The sequence below is a fragment of the Aptenodytes patagonicus genome, chromosome 3 (genome assembly GCF_965638725.1).
Source record: "Aptenodytes patagonicus chromosome 3, bAptPat1.pri.cur, whole genome shotgun sequence".
Classification (NCBI taxonomy): Eukaryota; Metazoa; Chordata; class Aves; order Sphenisciformes; family Spheniscidae; genus Aptenodytes; species Aptenodytes patagonicus.
This window is the reverse complement of record NC_134951.1, coordinates 35,215,500-35,236,267: the sequence shown is the minus strand read 5'-3', so window position 1 is coordinate 35,236,267 and position 20,768 is coordinate 35,215,500. Positions and strand designations below refer to the sequence as shown.

Genomic DNA, 20,768 nt, shown 5'->3' with positions numbered 1-20,768 from the left:
TCAGAAGAATCTTATAGTACTGCATGCCTGGGTGATGAAATGGCAAGAAATGCAAAACAATGTTACACAGGGAAAAACAGCCCTAAACATATATGCAAACAATAATCTATACATCTGCATTCTATATAACCAGCTACGTTAGGAAAGCAAGGAAAGAACAGAAAATATCAATATAGTATTTTGTAAGTCCGTAGTGCACAAGCATCCTAAATGCCCTGTCTAGTTCTGATCATCCTATTTTAAATGACAGGAAGTTTGAAAGTGGGCAGGGAAGGATATCATGGATGACCACAAACTGTTTCACATGTGATCCTGAGAAATACTTAATGGACTAAGTCTCTTCAGTTGCCTCCTTGAGGGAGAAATTATACTTGTTTATAAAATACTTAATTAACTGAAGCAGAAAATGGGGAATGATTATTGACTATTTTTTTTTCCAAAACAAGCTGTAGGGGGATTTGTTTTAAGTTTCCTTATTTGCAACTGAATTAGTAATGTATACAAACCATAGAATTAGTCTCAACTGTATGCTGTGGAAACTGAAAGTAAAAACATTCAAAAAGAATCAGCCAACATTAAGGAGAAAATTCAGTAGCTACTAGGCTCAGTGGTCTCAATGGAATTCCCAAATCAGAAAGTTTCGGAACTGCTGACTGCCAAAAGCTATAGGGCTACAGAAGAGAAAGCGTGGCTCGGTGCCTGTCCAGCCTGCTTCGCAAAGCGTCCCAGCAGCTATTGCCAGAAAAACGCTACTGCACTAAACGAACCTCTCGTTTGAGCCATTGTAAGAGACTCTTTGTTCTAATTCATCCCTGAAGTATGTCTAATACAATATGTAACACACAAAAAAAGTAAAAATTGGTCTTCTGTGCTTTGTCAAGTTTACTTCATCTGAAAATAACAAAATTCACAAGTTTAACACAAGAGGTAATTTGATACTGGTTCAGTGTCATGATGTGGATCTTACAGTACACTGACAAAAGAACAAGAGACAGGTATTTTGTATTTCTCAGATCCTGTGAAATAACACATCTCCCTTCTTGCCACACCAGTTTTCACTATCACCATTTTTACCATTAATAGTGAGGGTATTTTATCTACAATCCTAACTGATTATGCTGAGAACTTAGGAGATATCAGTACACACAACAAAATGGCAGCAACAAATGTTACTCCTTATGTATTTACCTTCAATATCATACTAGGTTTTGTAATTACTTTAACGCAAGCCACAGATCAAATCATGGATTCCGTGAGAATACAATAAAATATACAGAATGTGGTAAACTGCAACACGATAGTGCCATTAAATAAACATGTCTGAAGATGTACACTGTTTATTGCTTTACAAAAATTCTTTTTTTCTTGGCAAATACCTGATTCCTTTCGGACATAAGAAAATCTATTCTCCCTCCAGGCAGCCCTAGCTCAATGTAAGTCTTCACTAATCTTAGATCTGCGCTGTTACCTTAAAAGGAAAAACAATCGAGAGTTAGATACTGCGAAGTTAACTTGCAATAAAAGCACTTAGAATACTGAAATGAACCTACAGCACAACTTTATATTTAAAACACAGCTAATGATATTCTCAGCCCTAATTAAAATTCGCTAAGACTCGGGAAGATAAACTGCAATGCCAAATGCAGTGACAAAACGGTCTATAAAAATGACATTCAATGCAGACACCGTTTTAAGAAAGCAAGGATTTAGGAAGCCATGTTTGATTTTGTCTTAGCATCCAACAGATACATAGCACTGTGACCATTACATTCTTGAAAACCTAATTAACTTTGATAAAAGTCAATTAAAGAACGCAGAGCTAGCTTAAAGAATTCAGTGAAGGAGCAAGGAGTAAGGGCAAGTTGTAAACATTTTCATAGAATAAAAAGGCAGAGTGGACTGTGAGCAGATAAAGATACATTTAGACTGGTACCCAAGACAAGAAATGCTAGCTTAACTAGCATCCTGAAGATTTCTCTACGTCAATGATCATGTATGCTTTTGAAGAAAGAGTACCCTTTCTGCCTTAATTAGAGAACAAAATTTTTATTTAAACCTGTTATTAACAAGAAAGAACTTGTATGAACTCATCATTTCATAAGGAAATTCTAACTATATGGATTTTTCTAAGGCTTCAAAGACATGTTTTTTTAACACGAGGTTTTTTGGCCAAGTTAACTTTTATGTCAATTCTAGGCAGGCAATAGCACTTGAACATCTACGCTAGTAAGAAGAAATACTTCTGAGTTCCGTTTCAAAAGTGCTTAACAAAGGATGCTTTCTGCCCAGAGGAAGAAAGAAAAGTTATTCTGTTATTTTAATTTTTTTTTAACTTAGGAATTTGAAAAATGAACAAGGCAGCTGTGCAGTGTCGGTCCAGTCCGATATTCTATCTACTGCCCTCTAGTGTTTCCTTACATTGGTAATTTAAGAAGCTTCTCAAAAAAAGACAAAAACGTTGATGGCAGAAAGCTATTAATACCTTAACTAGAGGGGATATTATTTCTTAACATGCACATATGCTTTGAACTAAAAGCAGGTGAATATATCCAAGCTATTTAAACTTTCCAATCCTTCTTTCAATTAGCAAGATATTTTCTCATTTCTACTACAGTAGAGTCTCCGTCCTTGGAAATATTCAAAAACCCAACTGGGTTGGGTCCTGGGAAACCTGCTGTAGGTGACCCTGCTTTGAGCAAGGGAATTGGACCAGACAATCTCTAGAAATCCCTTCCAACCTTAACCATGCTGTGATTTGGTAATCTAGCCTTTTAAAACCTTATGAACACTTGACTGCATTTTACATATACTATTTTTTTCCTAACAAGATACACATATTTTATTTTCCTTGACAATGTAACATTACAAATTCTAAACAAAACTGTTTTGTTAGCAACTCCAGTCTATTACCACGGTATGGACAAACACCTATATGACATAAAAAAGCAGAAGATGTATCTAATGTGAACTATGGCATAAAATGGGTTTATGTGCATGAAAGTTTTACTAAAGACAAATGTTGCATAAAATTCTTAATTTAAATGATTCTGTGGAACACACTGTCAAATGTAGCAGTACAATATCAGATTCTCATTTTCCTCCGGTGAACCTATTTCAGAAGCATTCAGTTCAGAGTTCAAATGACAAAAGCTAAACCTGACTGGTAATCTGAACTGCTATCTCATTCAGTATCACATTTCCCAGCGTACCATCTAGGCCATGGACGCAGACTATAAGATGTATTCCTTCTTCTGAACAGTCATCCTCTTCCATACTGAAATAAGGTATTGAAGAAGCCAGTTTGAAAACATCACTATACATAAATCCAGGAAGTTTAAGTTGCTTCAGTTCTTCTTTAGCTTGTAGGAAACTGGAACGAAACCGTATTTATGATAAAAAAACATTTACTATTGCCAGACAAACGTAGGGTCTCCTAGGATACAGTTTTCTACTGTCTTTTTACTTTGTCTTCTATGTAATCAATACGAAGGAAAATACATTTATCAAACTCTACTACCTTCACAAAACAAGCCAGTTCCTCAAAATATTTTTTATTGCTGTTTCCTACAGCCCCTTTTCCTCTGTAACAAAATCCATACCCCAATTTCTACTCTCTTCTCCTTTGAACATTTCTGCAAACTCTGAAGTATTTCTGAAACCACTGAAGATTCTGGGTTAGGTCTGGTCTTAAGCAAGCAACAGCTTTGTTTAAATGCAGTAACAAAATTACAGGAATTATAACCAAGCAGAAGTCAAGGTAAAGATTTCCAGTGACTTTTGATAATTCTTGCCAAACTTAAAACCTATTTCCTAGGTCAGCAGAGAGCTGGAGCCAGCGCTGTAATTGCTCACCAGAAAGTCCCTCTGGTATGCTGAATAACTGATACTTGCTTCAGAAGAAGCCAGATCCAGACCTCTGATCTTTTAGATATTATATGAAGGCATACACTATATGGTTTCTAATAGCTAAGCTCCCCACATGCCAGGAGTTCCCTGTGTTCCTCCCTTTCTTCCCCTTCCCTTAGTTTTTTTGTGTATGACCTTGCTACATAATTAATTGCGTATCAGTTTCCCTGCAGCACTTCAAGCTTTGTTTCCTTATGCTTCTTTCCCTCCTTAGTCCGTCTGTTCTGTCTGATCCCTCACAGTGTCATGCTGTATCCCGTCCTCTTCCACCTGCTCAGTGTTTTCCTCCCATTCTACTTTTTGTTCTCCGTTTTTCCAGCTTCATCTTTAGCTCATTCCTCACTACCCGGCAAGAGATGAAGTCAGCCTGAACAGAAACCACTGCAGGCAGTTGGTCTTAACCACTCTGCAGCAGAAGTTACTTAGTTTGTACTCAAGGCATGTTTTCTGAACTGAATGCACCAAGGCTGGTTGTCTATGGAGCAGATCGTGCCCCTCTGAACTCCCAGTTATCCTACGCTCCGGGAGACTCTGCCTTCCCCAAGGCCAAGTCCTTGATTTTACTCTGAGTTGCCTCTTTCTTTTATTGCTACAGAACACCCTGAATAGTCTCTGCTTTTCACCCCTCCCATTACAAGCCAGAACCCACTCTCCAGTATTTCAGAAGTTATTTTTCTGTCTACTTCTAACCTGGTTTCCTCCACCACTGCTCAATCCTTCCCCCTGTTCTCAGCTGCTTACCACAAACCATCTGGTCTTTTATCTCTTCTGCCTGCTTAGCATTCTCCTTGTTTCTACCTCCCTTCTAAGCTTTCTTCTTTCTGATAGCAACGTTTTACTTCCAATACAACACATTAAGCTGCTGCTTCCCATGTTCAGTTAGCAGCAGGAGGTTATCAGGGAAACTCCTATGTTTACAGCAAGAGGAGGTGCAATCTGGGATCCCTGATGTTTCTCTAAATTTGGCTTTCCTGGTATGCAAATTGCAGTGTAATTTAGAGCACTACGGTCTCTGAGGTGTCACATTTTGGACATCTGAAGTTAAGATTGAAAAAGAAGGCCATCACCTTGGCTAGCATTGCACATTTGCTTCACTTAACTAATTAGATGGACAACTGGTTACAGAATGTTTTTGGTTTTATGTTTTTAAACTCAAAGCATATTTTCCTATGCTTGCTATTTTAACAGCTTCCATTTCATGAAACACCATTTTTATGCTCGGTAGCCATTACGACATCACTTTTCAGCCGAATTATTATTTTTTTTAAAAGGAACATATTAGAGAAACAAAAAAAATCATGTTTTGCTTGAAGTTTGTCAAACCACGTGAAATTACAAGGTTAATGATAGAAGAAATTCAGTGCTAACACACTTTCATATAAAACATGATGTTACTTGAGTGTACAGAATCCACAAGCCACACTCCTGGGGGCACTCTGGAGCCTAACTACACTTCTTTTCCCCTTCTACGCTATATTAACATAATTTCTAAAAGTAAAAAACTTTGCTTTAAAACAATCACTTACGCTAACATTTGAGGTTTTGGGGAGCTTTCATACCAGGAAACAGATGAAGCCGAGCTGTAGGATGTGCTGCCTGGCTGTTGTGTAATTGCATCATACTTAGTCCTTGAAGAACAGATAACATTGCAAGGAGAGTCTCTCAGAGAAGAAGGAAAAGACAGACAACCAGGAGTACAGACAGGAGGCACAGTCATTCCATCTCGCAGATGCCCACTATCAATCCTTTCAGATCTCAGGGCTCTCTCTTCTGCTGAGCCATGATCCTGGTCAGCACTGGAAGCTCCATCTAATACACTATAGTCTGTTTCTTCATAATACCCGTTTTCAATCATTTCTTGATCCTCCTCTTCTTCCTCGTCTTGTTGGGAAGAGCAAATAATTTGTTTTTCATATGTTTCCTTTTGAGGGCTAACAGGATTGCTGTTGTCCATAGGCCAAATATCTGAAATATCTGTGCTGCTTCGAGAGCCAAAATAGTTTTCGACAAGCCCTTGCTTTACCATGTCAGTACTACTGGTTGGAGAAGGATTATCTGTACCAGTTTCACTTTTAGCTACTGACAGTTCTTCATTTGTCTCCTTTAGTTCTAAAGGCTCGTTATGTTTTCCTTCATTTGTTTTTTCAACCTCATACACTGCATTTACAAATGAAGAATCTGAAACCACAGATGGCTCACCCATACAAGTAATTTCCAAACGCAATTTAACTGTTTCTTCTGTAGTGTTAAGATGCCTTTCAAGGTCCTGAGAGTCCTTGCAGGTTGTGGCAACGTCTGCCTGTGGGCTGTAACTTTTCACATCAGTAGATGTATCCTCATCTGAAACAGCTAAGTGTAAAAGGTCTTTTGTTCCTGAGAGTGAGGAATGTATAGACAGAGTTTTGTTATCCAAGTGCCCTGAAAATACAACACACTGTTGCTGCAAATTGGTGTTTGATTTTTTACTGTCATCACATTTTGGCAAGTCAATTGCTCCAAGATCCAACACCGTTTTACTGTCACTTAGCTGGCATTCAGGTACAATAGATATCTTTGAATTCTCATCAGGTGACAGCTCATCATCATCTGAAGGCAGAGAATTTATGGATGTCAGAGATGACTGTATTTCACTTACAGCGCTGGTACTCTCAGTGCAATGGCTTTCTATTGTGTTTTTTATAGCACAGTCCGGTTTTAGTAAAAGCTGAGGAAACGCTCTCTCACCATTGTATGCACTTTGCCCTTGAACATTTTCAAAAACCTGATCAGGGTTGGGGTGAGTTGCAAAAGAACTTGGTTCACTTTCTACACCTGAATCTGAAAACCTAGAAGAGGCGTATGTCACACTAACATCTGGTAATTTAGTCATGTCTCCACTTGCAGAAAGTTGACTTTCTTTTGTAGAAAGAGTAGGCTGATTACTTTTCATTTTTGTCAAGATGTCACTGGTATGTCGGAAGTTTCTTTCATGGACATCTTCCTTTTCAAGCACTGGTTCCTGTTCTCCTGAATTCAATTTATTTCCAGATTCTGAAGACTGAATATTGGGTGTCTGCAAATTCTCTCCTTGCACTCCATCTTGCGGAAACTCAGCCCATGACCCAATGTGAACAGTTACTTTCTCCCCTTCATAGGGATTCTTATTACTTGGTTTGACCTCAATTGTCCTGACTCCTGAGGAAGCTGGTTGACCTCCGTGACAACCTTCAAGTGTACATCTGGGTTGTAGAGCACTATCTGCTTGTATAGTTCCAGAACCTGTCTGGATAGTAAGTCTACCAAAAATAGCCACATTTTCACAGTGCACAGGGCTACCCGGACCTGGTTGGACACCTTCAATCTTGGCAGTCTTTTCCTCAGTTCCAGATGGCAAAAATGTAAGTTCTCTTTGACTTACTTGCCTGGTGCAGGTCTTTGTATCACAAGGAAATCCACCTAATGTAGGGTCCAGCCCTTCGTTAGCATTGTATGAAGGCCTGCCTTCTGAGCTTCTAGAGGCATCTTCCAGTGCTGCACTTTTCAAACACTTGTAGCCTACTAAGACCACAGAGTCCTTAGAGTTCTGTTTCACAACTTTTTTTGTGTTTTCAGGTTTCATTGTTTTCATGAGCTTAGTAACCTTAACTTTGGATTTATTTGCATCTTCATTTTTGCCTTTCAAAGTTTTTGTTAGCGTCTTTTCACTTTCTGAATGCCAAAGGTTGGAGGCACCTGCAGGCCTTATTTTCAGTTCCGGGCTAGTAAAACCAGCTACAAAACCTTCTTCAGCTTCAAATTTATCCAGTTTATTGGACTCTGACCTTGGAAGACTCTGAACTACCAACCAGGGTACATCCAGATCTTTCAGCAAAAAAAGCGAGGGGAAAGAAAAAAAGTAAGAAAAAGGATTGTTTACAAGATTATGCAGGTAACTGAAGCTATAGAACATTAGTAATTATAGAGCTTTACACATTCTCAAAACTCAAACTAAAGAAACATTTCCTAGCAAATAAATATACTCCTTTAAAGCCAGCAAGAAATGTAAAGAAAAATACTCAGGTTTTACAAAATTTGTGCTCATTTCTTCACAAAGAAAACTGCACTGTGAGGTGTGTTTACCTTCAGTAATTGAATCTAAATATCGATCTTCAAAGATTATAGGCAAGGAGTTCGTATCTCCATCTAGTTCACTGCATTCAATAGGGAGGGGTGGAAGAGAACTGCAGAAGGAAGTGTTTTTGATAGCTGCACACATCTGTAGATGACTTTGAGCACTGAAAAAAAAGGAAGCAGTCCTACATGAAAAAAATAGAACTATTTATTTTTACATTAACAGAAATTAGCAGTAGTTTAATTCACTTTAGTAGAAGCTTTTCTACCAATTATTTAATAGCTTTAGTATTTAATACCTTCTTATATAACTTTCATTAAAAAACTTCAAATCTATATTTAGAACCTAAGTTTCTCTTGAACTTGTTATGGAAGTATTTTTGCAAGACAGTACTTCTACACAACATAAGCTATAGAATAACAGTACTACATACTGTGCACTTCAGAAGGCTACTCACTGTAGTTCTTGATAGGCAAGAGCAGCTTGCCTAGGATGCTCAAGACAAAAGAATGCTTCTGCAAATCTGCGCACCTGCAAGATCCAAATAAAGTTAGAGCTTATTTTGTATTACATACAATTTTTGAAAATCCACCAGCATTCCTACACAGCAATGTTATTAACTTGTATGTATTATATAGACAGTTACTTTTTTTTAAATGTTCAGTCTGAGTGGGAGGGAAGAGGATGCCACAGACAAGACTAGAGACTGAAATGAGAATTTTAACTTGTGCATCGGATGACTGAGGGGAATTATATTAGATTCAACTGCCTGCTGAAAACTTGATTACCAAGAAATCAATCATCCAAGTCAGGCTCACCTGAAACAATAACACACAAAAATATTACGAGAAATTTCAATGAGAAGAAAGGAAATGACTGTTTGATGGACATTTCTGAGTATGTTTGAGGATTACCTTCAGAAGTAGAAACCCATTAGATACTCTGCAGTCTCAAAATACAGAGAAGTATGTGTTTCAAACTTTCCATGAATACAGTAAACCACTGTGCAAAAAAAATCTTTTGTTTGTAAAGATTTCAGCTGCAAATGACAAAGACAATAACAAAATGTATGCTAATAACAAGCACTGTATTCAAGACTTAATTGTATGCCTGAAGTCAATAAACCACACAATACTAAAATGGTATTTTATAACATAGAGGAGCATATTTTTTTATCATCAAATACATAGTGTGGAAATAGGGAGTGTGAATTATACAGCAATTTACTACAAATAAAAACATACTCAATGTATTGAAAATGCAGTATATAGAAACCCCGAAGTTAAGGTTTTGCAAGATGAGATTTCTCATATTTCCAATATTACATAAAAATATTAATTCAATCTAGATGCATTTTTAGAACTTTTATTTTTGCAACTGCCCAATTACCTGCATCAAAAAAATGCAATTCAATGCAGTATGACAGTATCTTGTTTGTTGTAACAAGCCATACAAAAAAGAGAATGCGCTGTACCGTGGCTGTTGGCAACTGCTTGCGCATTAACTTGGGCATAAACATAGATTTGTTTGTGTCAATTAAAACAAAATTTCTATCCCACTTAGAGAACCACATATGTAGCTAGTCTACTTAGTCAATCATTTATTTACCAACCACTTCCTGGCCCCCTACTCCTTCATTTCCTCAATAGACTCTGGGTCTTCCTCTTACCTGACTTCCTAAACAGACCGTGAGAGTTTGCAGTGTATCTGGTGGAGCAGGCATCAGACCTAGTTCAGTTCCCTCAGCTCTTTCACGTCACTTAGAGCTGCGGCCAGCATCTGCGTCCACCCTGAGCACAGACATGGCACTAGGAAAATCCTGGGCATTAACTGGCAAACATCAGACTTCCAGGACCACATGAACTTTTGTTCAGAGATAAGCACTTGCAGGGGAGTTAGTTTTCCCTCCTGATACACTCCCCAGTATACTTTTAGAGAGTACCGTTTGGATGAAGTTTTATGTTCTGCAGCTTCTACTTTTTCCTCTTTTTTCTCTTAATAAAAGAAAAACTGAAAAAAAATTGCTCCAAGGTGCTTAAGAAAAAAAAACCAACCACAAACCACAAACATTAAACCCCCAATCTCTAACCTGCACTAGAAGCTGAAAGTTCTGTCCCAACCTCCCAGAATTCAGTTTCCTGTATTATATGAAATTAATCTGACTGATAACATAATCTGTGAATAGTCATGGAAAATGTTTTGAAGTAAAAAGAAAACACTAAATTTGATACTTTCTTGTAAATGCAACTTCCACACTCAGCAGTGACCAGACACACACACACATGCACAAGAAGTATCTGCTCTCCTTCAGAAATTACGTTAGGAGTTTATGCATACACACGTGGGATTAGAATCGGTGTTCCAAAGTATCCCTCTGCACTTCCCCCGCTGGCTTTTCTAAACAGACATCTACCTTCCAAACAGATGGTTTTGTCAGAGCCAATCCCCAACCTTTCCCCCAGAAAGGGAGAAGATCGTCATACAACAGACTTAGAGACAATTTTACTAGTTAAAAACCTAGATTTTGGAGCAACTGATCGCAAAGAGTGGACTGGTTATCATTCTAAACCAAGCAATTTAAAAATGAATTAAAGATCCTAATCAATCATGTAATAGGAAATAAAATAGTAACAGAAATATTGCCCAATTTGTAGATGTCTGTGGTTCAAGCCAGGAAAATAGCATAAAGCTGTTTCCCAGGAGGCAAGCAAGGTGGTTTTGACTTTAGATGCGAGCAATCACTTTACTAAAGTAACTGGAGTTATATGGAGACCAGATCTTTAGAATTCTGCCACTATCTCAAAGAGAAAAGGAAGGCTTTTTTTTGTTTGCAATAAATCCCATTTGTAATTGTTTAAGTAATTCCAGTCCTTTTGAAGAAAATCTGATCACCAGCTCCAGACAGCTCTTAGTATAATAGCACTGGTATAAAACTAGTTGAAAGCAAGCTCCAAAGCCCACATAAATCAGTATTAAGGAAAGAAAAAAACCCCAAACCAACAGTAGTTTATTATGTTTAATCAGAGCTTAACTTATGGAAGGACCGAGGCATTTGCTAGGATGCTGTTAAACAGGCTCTGCAGAACCAGAACGACTACCAGCTGGTGCTAGTGACTCAGGCGCTACTGACTTGGGCCGACTCCACAATGACTTTGCAGGAGGAAATTGTATCCGCTACTCCTAGTCTCTACAGACTTCCCAAAATTATGGTTTTTGTGGTCCTCCCAATGTAAACAGAAGAGGAGGAAAAATCAGATAGAAAAACTGCTGTGGAATACATATTGAGTCCCCACACATTTATGGGCAGCAGTCTGAGAACTTAGTTCTCACTATTTTAGGACTAATCAAACTGGAAGAAATAATTTTGGAAGAGCACGTTCAGACCTACCAGAAGATGTCACTATGGAACAAACAGGCGAACTAGTTTAGTGTGCAAATTTTCTGTGATATAAAATAACATACTCTAAGCAGTTTTTTCAGTAAAACGCAGTTATAAACCTTAACAGTGTGATAATGTAGTTGATGGATGTTCTAGTATACCTAAAGTGTTACTGATTTTTTTTTTTACGTAGTGCTTAATATTCAAAGTATTTGAAAATAGTTAAGTATTTAAATACTTGAGTAAAATAAGTAAAAGTAAGTAAAATGATTAAAATAATTTTAAATACTTAAACTATATTATTTCATTATAACCTTATTTTTGAACAACACTTCATCAGAAATACCTGTTTTATAAGCATCTGTGCAAAGAGGGTGAAAGTCATTTGACCAAATACAGATGTCAGGCATTTCTAGGGCATATGTAAATACAAACATCTAAACCAGTCAGATGAATGATTCCCTAAAAGCTTTCATTCATCTTAGACTAATACTACACTTTCCCAGGGAGAAATTTCCTGTGGAGGGTATAGTCTGTAAATATTGCATGATGAAAAGGTAAAATTAAAAGAGATTTAGCATCCAGTAGAGAACACAACAGAATATCAATTTCCAAAATAAAAGGGATTATTTAGAAGGATAGAATTTTGTATAGTACGAAAATCTTATTCCAGAAAGGACAGATATTCTCAAGAAGATAATTAGTAGGTCCTCTCTCAAATCTCAACTAAATTCACTAACCAGAAAGCCTGCATCATTTGACACATGCAGATAACGCCTCTAGCGAAACATGATCATTGCATGTTTCCCAAAGAAGATTATACGAACCCTCAGAACATAAATTCTCAAGAGATTATTAATACAAATTACAAATTATTATACTAAGCACTGCAAAACAGGATCCAAAATCAACAACCAAACATGTTCTTAAAAATGTCAAGGCTCAAATTTACCATCTCTTTTTAATTTAAAGGTTTACTGAATTTATGGATTGCTGGCTCCTGCTCTACTGCCGTGTGGGAAGCCCAGTGAAGCTACGTCTTCTTACATATATTTTAATTACGTATATTTGCAAAGTATTCACACAAGCTCTTCACATCTTGGAGTACAGAAAACAAGTGTCACATTTACAAATTAGTGCTTGTAAAATTAAGTAACAACACATTTACAAATTAGTGCTTGTAAAATTAAGTAACAACACATTGCTGGTTATCTGTAAGTTGGGTCAGGTAGAATTTCCTTCTGAATGCCATATTATTCGAATTTTAGAGTCAGCCTGCTTGCTTTTCGCTATCAGGCTCTAAATAAAAAGGTAAGCTTAAGATTACCCGTGTCCTGCATCTCTTTTTCAGTCTTTGATGTTTGGGTAGATAACGTAGTATCCAGTAACTGTGGAACTCAGTAAGAAACCGCAATTAGCCACTTCTTTAAAAAATAAAATAAGCTCAACTTTTTCAGTTATAACAAGGATCACCTCTGAGCTCAACTTAGAAGGCTCGTAAGTTTGAGAGACTCGGTGTCCCTGACTAGCAAGCTGCGCTGAGCACTATGTAAGACTCTTCATCCCCACACCACTATGCTGCAAGTGTGGATTCATACCTTCAGAAAAGAGTATTTCTACAGCTTTTATTAAAGAGTAATTTGCTTTTTTCTTATTAAAAAAAGCAAAAATTAAATATGATGTGGTGCTTGAAAGAAGTTTATGTGTAGTGACAGATAACAAAACAAGTGGGCTTAACAGCAACTGGAAAGGGAAAAAATGCAGGTGTGAAATCAAAATATACTTTTTTTTTTAAAAAAGAAGGGAGGAAGGGAACTCCTATTCAAATTTTGTGAAAACTGGAAAGCATCACAGAAATACTTTTAATATGTACAATATCTCAATTCACATAGTATAATTAACGACTTTGATTTATATTCCCTAAAACAACTGCAGTAAAATTCAATAATTAAGGTATTTGAGAGCTAGAGAAAATGACTTACAGAGATTTTAAAACAAACCACATTTAAGAAGCTAAATAACCATTAGCAGTATCTTTTTTTTTTAAATGTTGGAGTAGTAAAAATAAAAGTATTAATACTTCTTTGGGTTTTATTAAATATATACTTGTATAAACACTTACATACCAGCAGTTGAATGCAAGTGCAGGTTAAGTGAAACAGTATTCTCGTTTCATACCTCCCACTAGTTAACTTGAAGGATTCCAGAATTTATATGAAAAGCACAGAAAGGTAAGTAAGATTCTTAGATAGCCAGTAAAACACTCACACTTTCCTATGGCTAGCACATCTAACAAATAAGCCTTGCGCTCTTTCTGAAAAATTCCATTTATTCTCCAGAATAGGCCACTTCCACAACCATGATTCCCTCATTAAACAATGTGATTTATCAAGTCTGTACATAAGACCACAGTCCAAGTATACTTCATAATCAGTTTCCCCTCCAGAACCAAAACAGAAAGGGTTTTGATGCAAGTGACAGAAATGCTGGTGAGACAAATCAAATCTCTGAGAAATAAAGCCTTAAAATAGACTTTGTTTTGGACTGTGACTATTACAAAGCACTGATAACGTGTATTCTCATTAACCAGATCTTCTAACAAGCTCTCTGCAAATGGTTGTACAAGAAGTGCCTCCAGATAATCTCTTAAAATGACCTATGCTATAGTGTGTGAGACAAATGCACAGACTGTGATGTCAGACAGTAAAGATGCCAGGCCAGCTGAAGATCAAGCTGTGTGTTTGACAAGTAGGGGTGGTGGGTGTCATTGTTTATTTGTTTTTGTTTTAATGAATCTTACTCTCTGAAAACTTTAAAATGTTAGGTTTCTTCAAATCCATGGCCACAAGAGATGGGAGGGAAAAATATATTTACTAGGAAGCGAGGGTAACGCTTTAGTTCATATTTGAAAATGTGTCACTATGGGAACCAGCATTGCTGTTGGTTTTGCGTGTAGGAAGCCCACAGCAACTGTATATACATATATACAGATCAACTGTGTGTGTAGGTACTCACTATATATATTTTTATATATATACGCACATACTCACATGCCAGATCATTTCCGATACATCTCTTCTTTTTTAAAATCCCACTTAAGAGAGTTTTCAAAGCTTATGAATGTTATAAATTCTTAATTCAGAAGGAAAGTACACTTTGTTTTATGATGTAAGCAGGCAGCCTAAATGCAGAAGGGAATTTACTTCAGGGTGGGCAATAGGCATGGCTCCTGCAGAAAAATACATCATTCTGCACAAATACATCTTATTCCACATTCCAAATACATCTGATTCCACAGACTGCAATTTGCCTTCTGAACTGCATTTCTTATTCAAAAGATCAATGAGTTAGTTGGTTAATAAACATAAATAATGTATTTTATGTATTATATTCCAAGAATAAGCTCTAACAACATGATACACAAGCTAACAAATGCAATACAACAGCTCCCTTGATGATTCCAACTAACCTTCCCAAATAAAACTAGAAAAATTAGAATCTGGAGTCTCATTTTGATACGCATTTCCGTAACAATGTGTCCCGGTAACAGTATGAACATGCCAGAGTTCCTAAAACCAGAGTCGACACTTACTCTTAACGTGTGATGCTCTTGTGCTAGCAATGCTGTGACCTCCTCTTGTAAGGTAATGACCTCCAGAAATTGCCCCCAGAGAGCCATTAGAAGCGAGCAAAGCTGAGCAAGATTCATATTTATAAGTTCTGCCAGTTCATCAGGATTTTCCATTTTCTGAAGTTAGGAAAACATATTTACATGATTAACAGATGAGACCATAATGTACAGACAAGAATAAAAAAAAAAAGTGTACTTTATCTTAGTGAGAATTTTAATTTAAAAAGTAACTTCCAAATGAGAACTGTTTTGTCTAAGTATCAGAGTTGAAATAATCTATGTTACAACGCTATCAGATTATTTTATGTTGCTTTCAATATTATCCAGCTGTCTTTTAGAATTAGGACTCCTGACCTTAAATTAAAGCAACAATTCAATTTATGGCAACCATAACTGAGTTGCAACTGTTGTACTTTCTAACATGCAAAAATATAGAGTGCCTGAAAGGAATAGGAATCAGCACTCAGAAAACAGAAAATTGATACTCGCAATGTTAGTCCAAGTTTGATACAATTGTAAAAATTTAATAAAGACATCTCCCTTTCAGAATAGTCACAACTCACAATAACGTTTATATGGTGCTATATATCTACATACACTTTAAACATGCTCAGGAACCAGTGTTACAGTATAGGCTTCCTAGAACCAGATCACACCAAGACAAATTCAGTGTGAAACAGGTTTTTCTTTCTTAACAATGTACTGTAATCCTGTGATACAGTTCCACGCCAGTCAATTGTAGACTACTAGGCTTAGGTTCCCTGCCATTTTAGAAAAAAATACAGTTTTTCAGAAACTCACTGCAGGCACATAAGGCACTGAGGCAAAGGGTTTAAAAAGTAAAGATAGTAAAGACCCAACTCCAGCAATATTAAAGAGCAAGTAGAAAAAAGGATTGCAAATACTGAAACAACATCTTAGTAAGCGAGAATGGAAATAAGAGGAGGAAGAACTTTTGATGAGAACTGCACAAAAGAACAGAAAGGAGAAAAGTCCTTCCAGATGAGGGGATGACTTGGAGAATCTGCTTTTGTACAACTTGCTACTACTGCTTGATCTTCTATCATTGTTATCTGATACCATCAAAAACAAAGAATTCAAATTATAAATGCAGAAAATTAAAAATGTGATTTTAATACAAGTAATCCACCTTTCTATAATCTTCAGTTTCATAGTATACAGAAGTTACCATGGCTACTACTGACACGCCAAGCCACCAGATCAATAGTTAAGTTTTGGAGTCAGTTGAACAATTTCTCTTTGAATGAGGAGCAGCTGAAATAAGTGTTGGTAAAAAAACATACAGGTTGTTATCACTAAAAACAGTTTATTCCCAAATAGCTATGAAATCAGCATACTCTACTTTTATAGTAGAGTTCACTTATTTAATAAATGAAAAAAAATTGTACCTTTACTTCTTCACACAATTCTGCAAGACGAACTTCTACATCTATGTTTTCTGGAAAGATGAGAGGACATATCCATGAAAAATGTACTTTCCAAGTTGCAGAGTAAAACCAACTATCTCACAAAACAATTTTAAAACATAAAAAGAAAAGAGCCCATCAAATAAAACTTGAAGCCATATTAAGTACCACAATCAGCTTTAAATCAAGTAAATTGTAAACTCCCATTAAAATAATTTCTTACTAATTTCTGAGATTGAGGACAGAACAAAATTAATAAAAAAAAGGTTTGCAACTGAGTATCACGATCACTTGTCATGACACCTTATCAAGGATATCAATTTTCCATTCAAAATTATACTTGAAAATACTGTCATTTAGATGATACAATTTGCAATTATCCACTGAGCACTGCTCAACTATTCAGCAGCAATGTCATCGTTCACAACCGAGGTAGTACAATTCCTCTTCTCCCTCCAATTTTCCAGAGATACCTTATTTCAATACCATTTTTCTACAGGTATATTATTTACCTGATTTTCAAGCTACATGAATATAAATACAGTTCTTTAATTGTCTGAGGAATTATATTTTAGTCAAATAAAACTGTTTGTTAATTGATCTTTCTCCCAACAGCTCAATGTTAAGAGCAAATCAGTCTTCCATGGTATGGCAGCTTAAACTGGACCTGAACCTTGAAATTTATAAAGAAAACAGATTTATTCCTTCATGTAAGATGTTTTTCCTCGTTAATCATTCCTATTCTACTTAAGGAAATCTGATCAATTAAATAATAATTTAGTACTATGCTTTGATTTCCTTCTACACCTGAGGTACCAGTAACAAGGGAACAATTTATAAACGCTAAAATTGTCTGTAACAAATATTTATATTTAAATTCATTTTTGAAACACAGTATTAAGGAAAAAACCTACAATGTTTCTTGAAAACATACACCAACAAAATATGCCTTGAAACCCACAATAATAAATTTAGGATATGGATAATGAACACAGGTTTACAGAACGGCAACAGTGTGTTTACTCAACCTGTCTTCAAACGATACCAGCTAGATTTGGTAAGTATATATTGATTTTGAACTAATTGCATCCATTATACTTAGGTTTAAACGTAATGCCAAACAACTTAACTCACACAACTCAAAGTTCTGAGAAAATATGCGAATTGCAGAAATGCATGAAGTTCTCAGAAAAAAGTTTAGAAATGTTTTTGAAAGAAACGACATACACCTATATTAGCTAAACAGTACTTGACGATAATTATTCTGAAAATATATGAAAACAGTTTAAGATATTATACTACTTTTGGTGTGTTTGTGGCTGCACAAATTTTGTCATTAGTGAAAAACTTAAATGGCTTACTTATGAGACACTATACTGATTATTTATCTTGTTTGTCACGCTGCAGTTGGGAATAGGCTTTGAACAACGTTTAAAACTCTGAAGTCTAAAATCATTACGGAAAATCCCAAACTACAATGTTGTATTAAAAAAAAAAAAGACAGAATAGAGACAATATAAGAACAAGAGGAAATTAAATATTAACATTCTACAGCAGTAATGTTCACCCAGCAAACATCTGATGCAATTTTGCTGGCTCTGCTAAAAAATAGTTTTGTTTTCTTTTTAAAACAAAACCCAAATGCAGTTATAGATGATTAAGCTGGTGACCTACTATGAGACTGAACTGCCATTTTATTCTTTTCCCATCACAAACTTCCTTGTGCTTAAACAGCACTGTCATCTTTTGTCCAGCATCAGGCCAACACTGACACTCTCCAAAGGGAGAACTGGCCATTCAGATATGGACAAATGCACCTTAAGCTTTGAGAATGTCTTTTGTAGTGTTTGGAAGAATCAAGCCTTGAGGTACCAGAAGCAACCTGAAACATTTCTCAGGAACAAAAGGTATTAGTCTTTAATTATCTAAAAAATTGAGTCTGTGATGAATTAAATGAAACTATAATTTTTAGCTGTTTTATTTACAAGGTGACAACTGACTGAACTCTTCAATAATTTTTGTTTAGTAAAATAGAACAATGCTAAACCAAAAAATAGTAATAACTTCTCATTTTATTATCTATACTCAGCCTAGAAATAAGTAGCTCAATTCTGCAGACTTCATCAGAGTTCAACATACATTCACTATGGCTGAATAGTGAAATAGTGTTCCTGTTTACAAAATAATATAATATTTTATATTGTTAATAAGAATATAATATTTTGTATTATTAATAAGAATATAGTATTTTATATTATTAATAAAAATCTGAGGGGTTATATCACCTGCTTTGGAAACATACCTAGGTAGGCGTCTCTCTGGGTTCGTGGATATTTTCTTCTGAGAAGGCGTTCATAAAGGACCTGCATGCTGGCCTTGGCTAGTTATAGGGATTGCACACACATCACTAGTTACTACACTCCTTTTTTCATCTGTGATTTATTATTTGCCTTAAAGTTAGTAAAAAAGCTTACTGCTAGCCTAGCAATTAGTGCAGTTAGATCAGTACATGAAAGCATATAATTTTAGTGTAGTTTCTAGATTAGATATCACTCATGATATACATTAAGCTAGCATTTTTTATTTCATAAAACCAGTAATACTTAAATGCTCAATTAGTTATTGAGTCCAATACAGTCTCCACATGCTTCTGCAAAATCGCTGTCTTGTGTTAAATTATATGACAGAGCAATAGCAAAGCAAACAGAAGAAACAAAATTAAAGAGATAATAATTTAATTTAAAACAAAAAACTGAAGATTCTGGGATTTAAACAGGACTTGAGATTCTTTTCTGCAAAGCCCATTTAAACTTCACACATAAAATCTCCACTATAAAACACTTCATTTACTTTAAAAATTAAAAACAAATGCAAATGAAAATTGTGTACTTTGTGAAGTCCAGAGAGCTTCAATTTCTTTACAGACATCACAGAAACACGGGGGTTTTGGTTTGGTTTTTTTGACAGATTTTAGAAAAATTAGCATTAATGGTAGGCATTAGTTATTTTTCATGAGCAAAAGGTGAGTAATAGTAGCATAATTAATATTTACATTATTAGTCCTTTTTGTTATATCAATTGTCCCAATCAATGTATATACAAAATAACTGAAATAAATGAAAAAAAGATTTACAAATAAGAAAACAAAGTAATTCTAGCAGAGATTTAAAAAGTAACAAAAAAGCCCCACAGGAAACAAACCGTCAGCAGAATATGTACAATGAAAGTTAAATGTAAGTAGTAATTTTCTCTTCATATATTTATTTTGAGCATTTCTGTTCAAGCTTGCATTCCTAAAGGTAAGCTAAATTACCCACAGAAATGACAAAAGGTCTGACTCAAGTTCCACTGAAGCTTATGAAAATGTTTTTGGTGACTTCAATGAGGTTTGAAAGATACAACCCAACTATGCAACTCAATGGCTGGCTTTTTTCTATCACATACATATTTTGTAAGAATGTTTTAGGGGAGCTGAAGGTCCTATCTGAAACATTTAAGTATCAAGATTTAGTCTAAGCCTATCCTTACAACAACAATAGTGCCAACAGATTCTATTTGGGAAAAAGCGCATTTTGTCCTTAAAAGGAAGACCAAGAGTTGAGTCATTCCTTTAATAGGGTGTTCCCCTCCATATCAAGATTAAGATAACTGACACAGAAATATTCTTTGCACCATAGCTGTAGCAGTATTTTTGCTTCTACAAAAAGCCTCAGTTTCTGGTATTTTTCTATGCACAGATTTGTAATGCACTCCCTCCCTCAAAAAAAATTTTTTTTTTTTTCAAAAAATAGCTTTGTATTTTGTAATATACAAGAGAAACATTCTTTGGCTGAATCACTAATTGACCACATTACATTTTTAAAGTAGTTTTCATATCTCAACTTCCAACCTTATTGTTTCATAATGCTTAGTTTTGACATTTACTGGTAAAATTAAACAATACAAAATCAATAAATGCTGTCTACAATCAAATTCCAAAAGACCTGTTTTTTATATTTAAATGGAACTTTACATGACTAAAAAGGTATATGCTTGATGAGGAAAAGACTAAATCATCCTTTATAATGCCAATGTATTTTCCTTTTTTACTTTCACTGCTCTCCTAGTTCACAAGTTGATGCTCGGCTCTCTAATATACCTGCATTCTACAGAAATGTAACGTACATTTCCATACATTACATTTCATGTAATATTTTCAGTTACTTTTATCAAATGTAGTTACTAGAAGTCTTCATTGCCATAAAACTTAAATTTCTTTCTATGAGACTGCCCTGTAAGAGTTTAATTTTAACTTTATTAAAGAAATAGCTTCTCTGGAAGCGTATTTTAACTACT

The 20,768-nt window shown here is 35.5% G+C and overlaps 1 protein-coding gene across 10 annotated transcripts in view; it reads right to left on the bottom strand.

Annotated features, from left to right (window-relative positions):
• Positions 1-20,768, bottom strand: part of FAM135A (family with sequence similarity 135 member A) — a 92,434-nt gene that overhangs the window by 22,403 nt on the left and 49,263 nt on the right. For 7 of the 10 annotated variants that reach the window (XM_076333011.1, XM_076333019.1, XM_076333014.1 and 4 more), the window contains 8 exons: positions 18,736-18,813; positions 16,416-16,465; positions 14,968-15,123; positions 8,454-8,527; positions 8,005-8,159; positions 5,433-7,746; positions 3,210-3,370; positions 1,377-1,468 (listed from right to left, as the gene is read on the bottom strand). In XM_076333011.1, coding sequence (XP_076189126.1) covers positions 1,377-1,468; positions 3,210-3,370; positions 5,433-7,746; positions 8,005-8,159; positions 8,454-8,527; positions 14,968-15,123; positions 16,416-16,465; positions 18,736-18,813 — 3,080 coding nt within the window. Of the gene's footprint in view, positions 1-1,376; positions 1,469-3,209; positions 3,371-5,432; positions 7,747-8,004; positions 8,160-8,453; positions 8,528-14,967; positions 15,124-16,216; positions 16,282-16,415; positions 16,466-18,735; positions 18,814-20,768 lie in introns of those variants that run through there. The other 3 variants (XM_076333012.1, XM_076333013.1, XM_076333020.1) reach the window with 3 other exon arrangements.